This window comes from Chaetura pelagica, unplaced genomic scaffold (assembly GCF_000747805.2).
Source record: "Chaetura pelagica isolate M959 unplaced genomic scaffold, ChaPel_1.0 scaffold232, whole genome shotgun sequence".
NCBI classification, from domain to species: domain Eukaryota; kingdom Metazoa; phylum Chordata; class Aves; order Apodiformes; family Apodidae; genus Chaetura; species Chaetura pelagica.
In genome coordinates, this window is record NW_009952441.1 from 1,677,694 (window position 1) to 1,690,655 (window position 12,962).

The window sequence follows — 12,962 nt, forward strand, 5'->3', positions numbered from 1 at the left end:
GTGGCTGTGGCAATCTAGTTTTCAAGGATTGTAACCAGACTTCCATTCTTGGTTAGCTTTCTGGATGAGATGCCCAGAAATCTGATGATAGAAACATAGAGATTTACAAGAAGGTGGTCCCTAGCTTTCTGAAGGGATATAAAAGTACTTGGGTTTATTGCTTGGCAACTACTGTTTAAATATTTCTTACTCAACTTTTAAAGAGACAGGTAGTCCATGAGATCAGGAAGTTAAAAGTGTACTTTTTATATCTAGGCAGAGTCTGTCGCCTTGTTTGCTTTTAATAGAAACTTGTGTTTCACCACTTAAAAATCATATGTTTGGGGAACATTATTGGCAATTCTTTCCAGATCTGGAATGTGGAGCTTAGCAGTGATGTGTACTGCCCGATCAGCTGATGAAATATGGGTTTGGATGTGTGATTTTTGTAAATGATTTCCAGATGTTACACTTGCCAGCTGAATGTCTCAAGGCTGTGCTGTTAGGTCTTGATTATGAAACAAGATGGATGAAATATGCAGAAGATAAACCAGTGAGCCTATGCTTGGAATTGTTCTCTTTCTCTCTCTCTCAAAAAAAAAAAAAAAAAAAAGGAAGAAAAAAGAAAAAGCAGCACAATTCTGAAGTCAAAATACTCGTTAAGCAATGGCAGAAAAATATTGATGCTTTTAGTTAGGGTTACTTGCCTTAATTTTTAGCCTGTGAAAAGCCTTAGTGGTCTAATAGGTAGAGCCAAGCAATTTTATGTACAGCTGCTGTATTAGGAGCTTTGAGCTCTTCCTTATCTCATTTAAACTTCCTTTTGTTAAAATAGTACTAGATTACAGTGCTAAAACTGTAATCCAGTTGCCAACAGTGCTATATTTCTGAGCAACAGAAAACAAAGTTTGTGTTGGAATTTCCCTAGAATTGTCAAAGAAATGTCTGTGTAGGAATTTTTATTCATTTGCAAGAATTTCTTTAAAAGTTGTAAATCCTCATACTTTTTGAGTGAAGGGGTTTAGCTTGAAAGCAAAGCGAATGATTTCCCTGTCGTTATTTTCCGCAGGAAGTACTGACATAATCATGATAGAAGACAAAGGTCCACGAGTGGCTGACTATTTTGTAGTGGCAGGGCTCACTGATACAGATACTGCAACTCTTCTGGACCAAGAAATAAGCCGACATGAAACAAAGTCAACTGGTCCAAAAGCTCCAATTACTGACATTGCTGTGATAATTAAATCAGCTGGTGAAACTGTCCCAGAGGGTTACACCTGTGTTGAAGCCACCCCTACAGCCCTTCAAGCCAACTTAAACTATGGAAGTCTAAAGAGTCCTGAACTATTTCTTTGCTACAAGAGAGGCCGGGACAAACCACCTCTTACTGACATTGGGTAAGATTTTTATAACAATTCAGTTCCTACTTTAATAATGATCAATTCTTGCTTTTTGTGGGTGAATAAAAACAAGTAAGAGAAAACTTTAAGTAACATAGTGTCTTTGAAAATGTATTGCTTATTGTGTGTATCTGTATAGTGTTTTCTTATTGAAATAAGGTGAAAAAAGTGTCAGTCTCCTAGAGAACTTGACTTTTTCAAATGAATGATACTATTTTAACTTTAAAATATGTGATAGATAGACACACATATATAGAGACAGATGGAGCAAATAAAAGATGAGAAATTCAGTTCTCTGCCACAGTTTTATGAGAGGTGAGAGAACAGTACAGAATTAATTACAGAAATGCAGTTATGCTAATCCAAAATTATAACATGCTTAATATGAAAGTACAGAAAACAAAAGTAACCACTTTGATGCCTTTTTATACCTGAGGCGTAAGTTCCTAAAGAGTTACTAGTGCTGTGTTTGAAAATCTCAGATATTGTCAGTGTTTTAAGTTGTATGCATGCAACTCTATGGAAGTGACTCTGCTAGCACATATTTATTTTCTTGTCTCCCACAACTTTTGAAACTTGAATGCCTGGGGAGATTTCATAGAGAATACCTAATAAGCAAAGCAGGCAAATAGTGGGCTGATTAAGGGTTTCCTAACAGAGTTAGTTTTTAAAGCTATTGGTGGAAAACAGTGGTATTTGGCAAGTAGTATTTATTCTATATTTTGTTTTGCACAGATCTAGTTAGGATGTCACACCTAACAAATCATGGCAGACTTTTCTCTGTGAGCAATGATGCTTATGAATCGTTTTCCCCTGCTGTTCTTGCTCTATTGCAACTATGTGCAAGAGACGGTTAGAGCAAATTGTTTGGGTTTTTTGTGTGAATTTCAGTATATTCAAATGAAAGAAAGTGGAGTTTGGGCAAGAGATGTGTGTACAGTCTGAAGGCTAATTTATGCTGTTTTCTTTTAATTAAAGAACCAAGTATGAAGGAATATTTTATCTTTGAACCTGAAATATTCATTAAGTCAGCTGACATGCAGAGTGGATATAGTAGTTAGGGGAAGAGTATATCCTTTGAAAGGGTCGGATCCATAGTCTTGTGTTGTGTATATACTTATATATTTTTTTTTTTATTATGTTGAGTTATCTTGCAGTTCGACATTCAGATAATTAATGATAAATGTTTGTGTGTGTGTCTTACTTCTTTCAGGGCTATTTTTAGGGGACCTCATTAAACAAATGCTGCTTGGAGAATGAGGGATTTGTGGGGTACTGTACTGATTCCCTGCCATTGTCCTTGTATATTGTATTTCTTTGTGTTCTATCCTCTTTCCTTTGTATTCTTCTACTGCTTTTAAGTTGAAATGTCAGTAAGATGCTAGAGTGACTTCCTGGTGCAGATGTTCAATTGCATTGAATTAGGCTGTCTGCTGTGCCTCTGGATGTTACTTTTGCTGTGGCTTTGTTTAGTTGGAAGAATAAAGGTTTGATCCTAGGACAAGAGATCTCTGTCATATTCTTACACAGAGCTGTAAAATACAGTATTCACAGCTTATGTGTCTATAAATAACTCAGCTAATAGTAATTATGTTGCCTTCCTAACCAATATGTTTGCCAATGTTCCAGAATTAGAGAAGAACTGAGATTTGAGATTTGTTCTGGTTTAGGTGCAGTAAGACTTTGAAACAAGATCTTGTGTCTCTTTGTTTTACCTATGAGTTAGGAAAATGAGAGAGCTCTAGCACTTGTTCCTTAGGTGGAAGAAAACCTGACAGAAAAAAATGTTTTTAAGTGTAAATGGTTTTGAAATTTGTAACACTACTGCAGAAAAGACCGAGGAAAGAATATCAGACTTCTTGTCTGAAGCAAAGGTTCTTGTATTGTTAAGTAGTGCAAAAATTAGGTGACTTGCATTGTGTAAGTAAAGAAATACTGGGCTTTTTTTAAACTGGTATGGGAAGCTTTGGTCCGAGTAGTGGTTCTGTGCCAAGGACTCATCTCATTGTGCATTCTGGTTTGTGAAAATATCTGCAGGAGTAGCAAATGTTTTTCTTTACTAGAGATGTATTTCAAAAATGAAAATAAACTCAAATTTCAAGCATAATAGAAACTTGTGGATGTTCTTAACAGCCAGCAGCTTCCATAGTTCCTTAAACCCCATCAGTGTGACAATCATAGAACAGAATCATAGAATGTTTTGGGTTGGAAGAGACCTCTAAAGGTCATCTAGTCCTACCCCCCTACAATTATCAGGGACATCTCACACTGGAACATATTGCTCAGAGCCCCATCAAGCTTGACCTTGCATATGTCCAGGGATGGGGCCTCCACCACCTGTCTAGGCAACCTGTTCCAGTGATTCCCCCATCCTCATAATAAATAACTTCTTCCTAAAGTCCAACCAAAGTCTACCCTTTTCTAGCTTGAAACCATTACCCCTTGTCCTGTCATTACATGCCCTTGCGAACAGGTCTCCCACAGCCTTCTTCTAGGTCCCTTTCAAGTATTGGAAGGTTGCTAAGGCAGCTGGGTGTTTGGAACAGTTTAGGATAATAATGATTAAATTAATCACTTGTATGTTTAGACAAATAGTAATAGTGGCAGCAGTAGAAATAAAAGGTAAGTCAATCTTTTCCTTCTTGACACAACATATCTTCATTGACCCTCCCTCTGCCTAGTATATTTATTTTAGTTCCTTTATTATTCAGTCCTTCCATAATGCCTTCTCTTAAATGAGATGGGAAGAGCTGTTATATAGAGTTATTTTGCATGAGAACTGTAAGAGACAGAAATATGATTAGACGTAGAGGAAAAGTCAAGCTGGAGAGAAGTCCCACACAATATTTGCAACAGTCCGCCTACTTTAAAATTGTTTTCCAGAAGCCGTGTTTTCTGTGGTCTAAGGTTTTTACCTCAACAGCTACGAGAAGGTAGTATTTTTTTTTTTTTCTAAACTGTAATCTAATGTATGGAAGTGTATCTTTAAATGAGTAAAACTGGTCATGAGGGACCTTCTGTTAACAATGGGAAGAGCCTTAGGAAGAGGTAACGAGTTTTTGTTCTTGGACCTAAGATCTAGAGGAATCTGTAGGTTACATTTTACTTTAAATAAAACTGTATTGAAGTTGATAGAATAATCTAGCAAAAAATGTGTACCTAGGATAAAGGCCTTTATCCTTTATACACTTATAGAAGCAGGGAAACAAGTCTTATCTTGATCACAACTAATTAATTAAGGGCAGGTACTGGGAAGTGGAAACAAGCAGGATTAAACTTCTCTCAGGGTGGACTTTGTATGTACAGAGTATTATATTAAATATTCCATGCATCACTTCTGAATGTTTTTTGTCTGAATCATTAAAATAATTGTTAATTTGAGTGATCCACGGATGGTGGTTTTCTTGTGTTTGCTTGTTTTCCTGAATTCAGCACTATGCATGAGGTCAGGAATTGGTAAGGGTGAGAGGTACTTTCATTTTCTTTTTGCTTTTGATGGGAAGTACCTGTGCTGGGCTGGTTTTGAACCAGAGACTACACGTTGTTTTAAATGTACCCAAAGTGTGGTGATCCCAGTCTTTACAACCTAAACTGTTATTGAAGGCAAGAATATTGTCCTCTGCTAACGAGCTGTATGGCAGTCTGAGAGGTACATCAATATACTCCCAACTTGTATGATTTCTTTGCTTTATGAAAGTATTCTAGGACTCTAGTTCACGTGTATCCACAGTACTACAAGATTTGTTCTGTGCAATCTGAATAAGTGATAAAATTTGCATATTGCAGTTTAAAGATGAGCAGTAGTTTGGGAAGTCTGGAAAAAATACTTCTGTGTTTTTTCTTTAGTTTATACACCTGACTTTTTGAAGTTTTCAAATACATACTTACTAGTAGTCTGTAAAACATATAACCAAAAATATTTCAGGACAGTAGTAGATACATGGCCTGTTGATTTTTTTAATTTTTTTAATGTAAAGGTGTGGCGGAATAGACGTGGGAAGCTGCAGGTCACAAAATACAAAAGTTTTAATGTGTTACCCTTATCCTAAATCTTGCCATGTATTGTAGAGATGAAAACTGTTGAAAGTGGCATATTTTCTGTTCATATTGCAGAGAAACAGGTAAATTGAACCATTGCTTACTTGGGTGTGGAATGGGAGATAAAGCTGTCTCCATCATATCGTCTGTGCATTAAAAATATGTAGTGATGAATGTTTTGACTTCTGCATTTCTTCTCATGATCTCTTCCTAGTAGCTTTGCATTTCAGAAAGAGCAGAGTGTAAAGTTTTGGCTCATTTAGCTGTTGTGAAGGATCTTTATTTTTTTCTAAGAATATGGTGATCTGAAGTAGTGATCTGGGTAAAAAATTCAGGTATGATACAAATGTTACTGCAATGACATGGAAGATATATTCTGCTTTCTATGCGTACAGTCAACTGTACATATTATTTTTTCCTGTTCTGTGGAATTGAGCTTCCCCCCCTTAAGGAATATTATTCAAGCTATGAATGTAAGTCATTACCAGGTTTGAGTGGGTTGGTTTATTTTCTGTAAAAATTAATCTATGAAGCAGACTTCTGTTTTCTGGGTTGTTTTTTTCCCAACAACGTAACTTAAAAATTAAAAAAAAAGGCAACTTTCCAGACATTTTAATGATGGAAATAATTTCTAAGAAATTATCAGGTATTATGTTTGCTATCAATTTTAAATCTCCTCTGTACTTAATTTTAATTGATAGTGCAGAATTCCTGCTAATTCTATACCTAAGTCATTTTCAGTGTGGATCAATTTTGTTTTTCCATAACTCTGATTTGTTCCCACAGATTTCTAGTAATATATGAATATTGCAGAACAGTTTGTTTGCTTTGGATCATGCATATATATAAATAAATAAATTCATATTGGAACACTGCAGTGGTGACTTACAGTGCTAATGGGTGGACAATTTCTGTGAGTGTGTCCAAGTAGCCTCATATATATTTGAATGCACATAGTATTTTATTTCCTTCCTGTCTGCAGAGTTCTATATGAAGGGAAGGAACGCATCATTTCAGGCTGTGAGGTGATTCAAGCTACTCCTTATGGTCGTTGTGCTAATGTTAACAACAGTTCAGCTTCTTCTCAACGGATCTTTATCACGTATCGAAGGGCTCCTCCAATACGACCCCAAAATTCATTGGCAGTGACAGATATTTGTGTTATTGTTACCAGCAAAGGAGAAACCCCTCCTCATACATTCTGTAAAGTCGATAAAAATTTAAATTGTGGTATGGTGAGTATTTAAAAACTTGAGTCTCTATTTTCTTAGGGCTGTTATAATTGTGTTACAACACCATGTCATAATTCTTTCATACTATAGAACATGTATGAGACTTCAGTTTTTGTAGGCTTTGTTGCTCTGATTTCAATTGGTCCTAAGAATTGCTTCTTCATACTGATTACTCAGTGTGCATATTCATGTCTAGGTACTCTTTGGGAGTAGTGTGATGGATTTTTATTTTTGTTTTTATTTTTATTATGCTTCTCCACCCCCCCTACCCCTGAAGATGCTGACACTCAGGATGAATCACAAATACTTTTTTCTTAGTTATTAATAGTGCTTGTGTTACCAAGGCATGTAAGAATGATAATTACTACTTCTAGTTTCTTGGCATACTTGTGTTTCAATCAGTTTGCTTTTATTTAGTCTCTTCTGCGTTTAGTTTACTCTGGCTGAAGTAAGTTTATTGTTGTTTTTTTAAATAGTAGAGTATATTTAAAGAAAATGCAAAATCATTATATAAATAACCAGTTTATGGAAGTGCAATAAAAGCATCAATTGATGATGACTAGAATTTTGCTTCCACCAATGAGATTCCTATATGAGTCTCCTTTTTAAGAGTGAAGAACATGTGAAGCAGCAAATTATCTGCTTCACTTTTCATTCCTCTGTTGGAATAAGTCAAACAGTAGTGTGGTGGTGTCATTATTTTATGTAAATCCTGTAATCTCTAAAAATTATGAGAGGGGGTGAAATTTGCAATTTCATTATTTACACGTGCTCAGCAGCCAACCAGTCATTTTAATGTCTGCTTTGTTTGTAAGAGGGAGTATATTCAAATGCTTATTCCTGATTTATTTGCTGTTTATTGTCACCTTTTCTCATTCTAAAATGAAACTTGTGTTTTGCAGTGGGGTTCCAGTGTGTACCTTTGTTACAAGAAGTCTGTGCCAGCTTCTAACTCTTTAGCATATAAAGCTGGTAAGTAATTTTAGCAGCAGTCTGTCTCAACATTGTAAAAGAAGGATTTGAATGCTGTGTTGAAATGTAAAAAAAAAAAAGGGGGGGGGGGGGAACGGAAAAAAAATTCTTAATAGGATTAGCATTGTTCTGTATTAATTTAGTTCTTATCATGACAGATTTGGTAGCTGAGAAGCTTTTTCAGAAGGCTTAGCAGGCATTTCAGTTGTAATCAAGACTTCATATTTCTTGTGTTGGTGGTGATGGAGAAGGAATAATTAAAAATTCCATTCAACCTTACTCATATTTCTTTTTATATCTTGTAGATAATGCAACATCTTCTGTCCATTTTGAAAGTTAAATATGTTTCTTCTCTCAATTCCACAACTATTCGCTATTATTTCAGTGAAAAATATTATTAAAATATTAAGAAAAAGTAATGAGGAAAAGTATTTTATTTAAGAAGCTCATAAAAGACTGACTTAAATGCATTGCAATGGATTTTTTTTTTTTTTACTGAAGAAGTACATAAAAACTTTCTGAAGAGTTTGTACTGAGCACGAAGTGCACCAAATTAATTTGAAAGGAGCAAACTACCAAGCAGAAGCAGAAAGTATAGATAATTAACTCAGTGTACCATACAATAAGCTAAATCAAAAGTGAACCAATGTTTGTGTTCCTATTTTCCACCAGTAAGAGTTAGATTTATTTCTGAAAAATGAATAAACAATTTGTTTAAACTGAACATGTTGACTGAGTGGCAGAAAATGTGAACAGTCACCTACTTAATCCTGTTTTCAATTAAGGTATTGCTGCTGTCTTTACAGAAGATAAATTATCACTTTCACGTAGGACGTTCTTTGTAGTAAAAATCATTCCAATGGCACATTTAAATAGCACAGGTAATTCCCAACTGGTTTGAAGTGAAAATCTTCAAAATTAGTTTTTTTCTGTGTACTGTTCTTTGAGCGGTTACCAAAAGGAGTACTTTCATACAGCTTTCAAATGGCAGTTACTTGGATGACTTAGTCTCACTTTAAAATGAGAGACTTCCTTCTGCAGATGTGATTTTCAGTTATAAAGTCCAGATAACCAACAGATGTTGCCGTACTGTGGAAAATATCTTGCTTATGTTATTTAGAGCCTGTAGAGCAAATATGCTTACTTTTCCTTCTCCCATTCTGAAGGCTTAATCTTTAGATATCCTCAAGAGAACTATGAGTCATTCCCACTGTCAGACTCTGTACCTCTTTTCTGCCTTCCAATGGGAGCTACTATTGAGTGCTGGGACTCTCAAACCAAATATCCACTACCAGTGTTCTCAACATTTGTGCTGACCTGCTCTTCTGCAGAAAAGGTATGACTCCATACTTTGACTAGTTTTTGCTTTCAGTTCAAATGGCTGCTATGGAGATGAATAGGCATTGTTTCTTCTGTATTTGAGAAATACTACAAAATAAGTTCTTAAATACTTGTAAAATAGTATTTCTTAAGCCTTAATGTAAAATGGAAGTAAACCAAAACAGGAAATAGCTGGAAGAGCATGTGCTCTTTAGTCCCACGTAAGCTGAACCATACACCTAACTGAAAACAAAATTCACAGCATATGGATTCCTCTGTTCTTTCAAGTTAGAAGTTTCTGGAACTGGAGATGTAGCCTACTTGTTAAAGAGATGTTCACTTACCACATGTATTAGCAACAAGTGTTAGGGTTTTCCTGTGGTTACCTTAAAAGTGACTTCTATGTGAATATGTGTAATTGGGTTCCATAGGTATCTATGTACACAAATAGGAAAATAGTTACCAGAAAACTGCAGGGCAAGGAGAGGAAAAGGGTATGCTAAAAGATAGCATGTGAAGACTTGAAGTTTGATGCGCTTCTAAGACCAGTGATCCTGTTGAATTCACATGAAGTGATAGATGCAGAACATCAACAGTCTGCCAAATCTGTGTAAGGCCACCCACACATGTGGGCGCTAAAAATGTGTTGCATGACTCAGCCCACATGTCAGAAGGCAGTGTCTGCTATGCACAGAGACTAAAGGATCACAGGTACATCTGTTGAAGCAAGGGAGCCCTTGTTTGTGCTTGGTCTCCCAGCTGTTGCTTCATCTTGCCCATTGTATCTGTGTGTGTGTTAACTGCATGAGGGAATGAGTTACTGTAATGTGTGATTAGCTCTCTCTGACTAATAAACAGCACTTTGGCTCTCAGTAGTATCAGCTCTACTTCTATTCTGCCTCAGTCCCCTATGAGGGAAATTCATATACTTCTCTATTTCCAAGCAACAAAAAAAAGTATTTCTACAGTATATTAATACTTCTTTTGCAAGAAGGAGTGCAGTAGCTGCCAGTATTTTGCTCAGAAAGCAAGTATACTGTGGTATCCATCTTTCCCTGTTCTCCTTTTGCTAAGCTTGCCAGAATAATTCAGTTAATTATGAAACTGACAAGTAGGGAAGGAATACTAGGAAAGACAGCTGTTTACCTTGATGAAACAAGTGAAGTCAAAGCCAAAATAATTGTATTGTTTAATGTGGTAATGATAGGAGAGTTAACTGAACAAAGCATTTATTGAGGGTGGTTGGCTTTTTTTACTGTAGTGGTCAATGGATAGGGTTTTCTCAAAGCATACAGTTTTGTTCCTTCCCTTTCAAATTACTGTGAATACTTTGTTGAGGAGAGTGCAGTGAAAAAGAGGAGCAGCACAGGAGTCCAAAGCATACTTTGGATACCTTATGTGTGTTGCATAAAAGAACCACAAGTCATTTAGTAACTTAACAGCAAAAGCATAGTATGTGTGCAAACACCAAAGATTAGAGATGCTTTGAAAGCTCTAACCCAATCTCTTGTTAAATACTGGGTCTGCTCAGCTGTTTTTCTTCATCTTTTAGGTTTATGGTGCTGCTATTCAGTTTTATGAGCCTTATCCCCGGGAGCTGCTAACAGAAAAACAACAATTGCAGCTGGGTCTCCTGACAGCTGTAGAAAGGAAAGTGGTTACTTCCAAGTCCATCAATTCCAACAAATGCATCTGCCTTCTCTCACATTGGCCTTTCTTTGAAGCATTTCGAAAATTTCTTATGTTCATCTACAAACTGTCTGTCTCTGGACCTCATCCTCTTCCCATTGAAAAGTATGTAAAACGTTTTTCATGTTAATGTGGGCAGGCTGTTATGTCAGCTCAAGCAGTCACGTGATTTATTCAGTTATTCACTTACTTGGTGTATTTGCTCCATCCTCTTGTAGATTTTATAGTACTGGTAGAAATTTTTTCTGGTTCTGTTTAACAGGACTGGCTCTTGTAGTGAATTAAAAAGTGAACTGGATTTTCCTGTGACTTCCTTGTTAGAATATGTCAAGCCTGTTTACCTTTCTCTTAACTACATCAAACACAGAAGATGACTGAGCTGTAACAGGCATACTAACGTTTGTGGTCCTGCATCTTATGTTAGGAAATTTAAGTTCAGGGACTCAGTGTGTTAGCAATTAATATCTGTGTGTGTTGCCAAGCACTGCAACTAATGTAGATTGTGTGTGAACTCTCTAGAGGATGCTTTTTGTGGTCTGAAGAGTTTGCTGAAAAATATTACTTTTGAAACTGTATTAGACATCTGGCAGTGAAGTATATCGTTTCTCTTAGCTAAGACTCGGTAGAAATTCTGTAGAAAGGGGTTAAGTTGCCTAGTGGTTTGTCTAAATGACAGTGTGTTTATCTTTTGCATATGTAATTGAAACTGCCAGTATTAATGTTTACATATGAAATGTGAGTGAATGGAACTTCTTTGTCTTAGTTTGCGTAAGTAGACTCTGAAACATACCAAAACAGTAAATACATGTTATCTGCTTTTCTAAAACATATTACAACAATAATTTCAAAATGTCATTAACATTGTTTTCAGTCCCTGAACAGTCCTCAGTGCTGGTTCTCTTATACCTTGTCTTCATTTCAGGCACATATCCCATTTTATGCACAATATACCTTTCCCTTCACCACAAAGGCCAAGAATTCTTGTGCAGGTGAGCAGAACACTTACTTCCATTTTTACAGCAAACCCTTTTTCTTGCTTTAGAAAGCATGGTTCCTTCCTGTCACCGTTTGACTCAGGTTCAACAACAATGCTCTTGATCGCCTCCCGCTCCCTCCCAGATAGGGAAGGAGAGAGAGAAAAAGAGACACTTTGCTGGATTGAAAACTAAATTACACAGCTGTAATTAAACATTAATGATATAAGAAAAAAATATACAATTATATACAATCATATACAAATATGTTCAGGTATGTGCAAAAACCTCTTGCCTCTCCCCACCCCGAGCAACTCCCACAGCATCTCCTGAGCTGTGAACAGTCCTGAAAAATCCCAGAGCTGCCAGAGAAAGCAGAAAGTGATGACAGTCAGGAGAGCTCCAGCCTGAGAGTCGAGGGTGATGGATGGACAGAGTCCTCCCGAATGCTGGCCATGGATGGAAGAGAAGGGAAGGAGAAGCAGGAAGGAAGTTGTCTTCTGTGATCTCTGACCTTCCTCTGAGCTTACATAGATACATGGAATGGAATATCTCTGGCCAATTTTGCTGTCTGTCTAACTCAGCCTCCTACGGGGGGGTCATAGATCTCCCTGTGGTGTCTGAGCTGGCAGAGCAAAGATATGACCTTGAAGACCCAGCAGTTAGAAAAATATTTCATCATTATCAGTCTTAGTGGGAACACTCTGCTACTAGTTAAAAGAAAACTTACTGAAGGAAAAAAAATAATCAGTAAAATTGGCTTCATGCTGGCTCAAACCAGGACACTTCCTGCAGGCATTTTATCAGTATTGAATACCCATCTCCTGGAAGTGAGAAGGGGGGAGATTGATGGATCAGCTTTCTCTTTCATTGCTGTAGATGGGTTGACTTGGCAAAGGAAACTATTTCAGGCTTCAGGTGGTGCAGGTGGGAGCAGCACCGTATTTGCACTTTTAAAATTTCTGGCTTATATTGCTCTTTCATTTTATGGGCACCACTTTCATTACCTCATCGAGAGGGTTGTTTGTTTTCTTTCTCTCACTTGTGAGCCCTCTACTGTGGGTCAAAGGTTAGTCCCCTGGGGCACTCTCTCTTGTGCTTTTCTGTTTAGTCACCTAGCAGCAGTTACCTATTCAACACTGAGTCACAGACTTAGTTCTTGTGACTTCTGAGAATTGCTTCAGTGACTAATACAACCTCTGTTGACCTAGTCAACACAAGCCCCAAAGATTGTCTCTGATTTGTTTCTCTTGCATGACATTGTGGTTCTGTCTGCCAGGCAGTTTATGAGAATATGGATATACATTTATGTTAGAATATTACACTGTATTAACTTTGGAGTTGTCTATATCAATCAC

The 12,962-nt window shown here is 36.8% G+C and overlaps 1 protein-coding gene across 1 annotated transcript in view; it reads left to right on the top strand.

Annotated features, from left to right (window-relative positions):
• Positions 1 to 1,058: 1,058 nt before the first annotated feature.
• The window catches only part of DENND4C (DENN/MADD domain containing 4C), a 47,113-nt gene continuing 35,209 nt past the window's right edge, over positions 1,059 to 12,962 (top strand). Inside the window, exons 1-6 of the mRNA XM_010008484.1 lie at positions 1,059 to 1,376; positions 6,400 to 6,652; positions 7,552 to 7,621; positions 8,788 to 8,957; positions 10,494 to 10,735; positions 11,553 to 11,619. Of these exons, the coding sequence (XP_010006786.1) occupies positions 1,066 to 1,376; positions 6,400 to 6,652; positions 7,552 to 7,621; positions 8,788 to 8,957; positions 10,494 to 10,735; positions 11,553 to 11,619 (1,113 nt within the window). The 5' untranslated portion in view covers positions 1,059 to 1,065. The remainder of the gene's footprint in view (positions 1,377 to 6,399; positions 6,653 to 7,551; positions 7,622 to 8,787; positions 8,958 to 10,493; positions 10,736 to 11,552; positions 11,620 to 12,962) is intronic.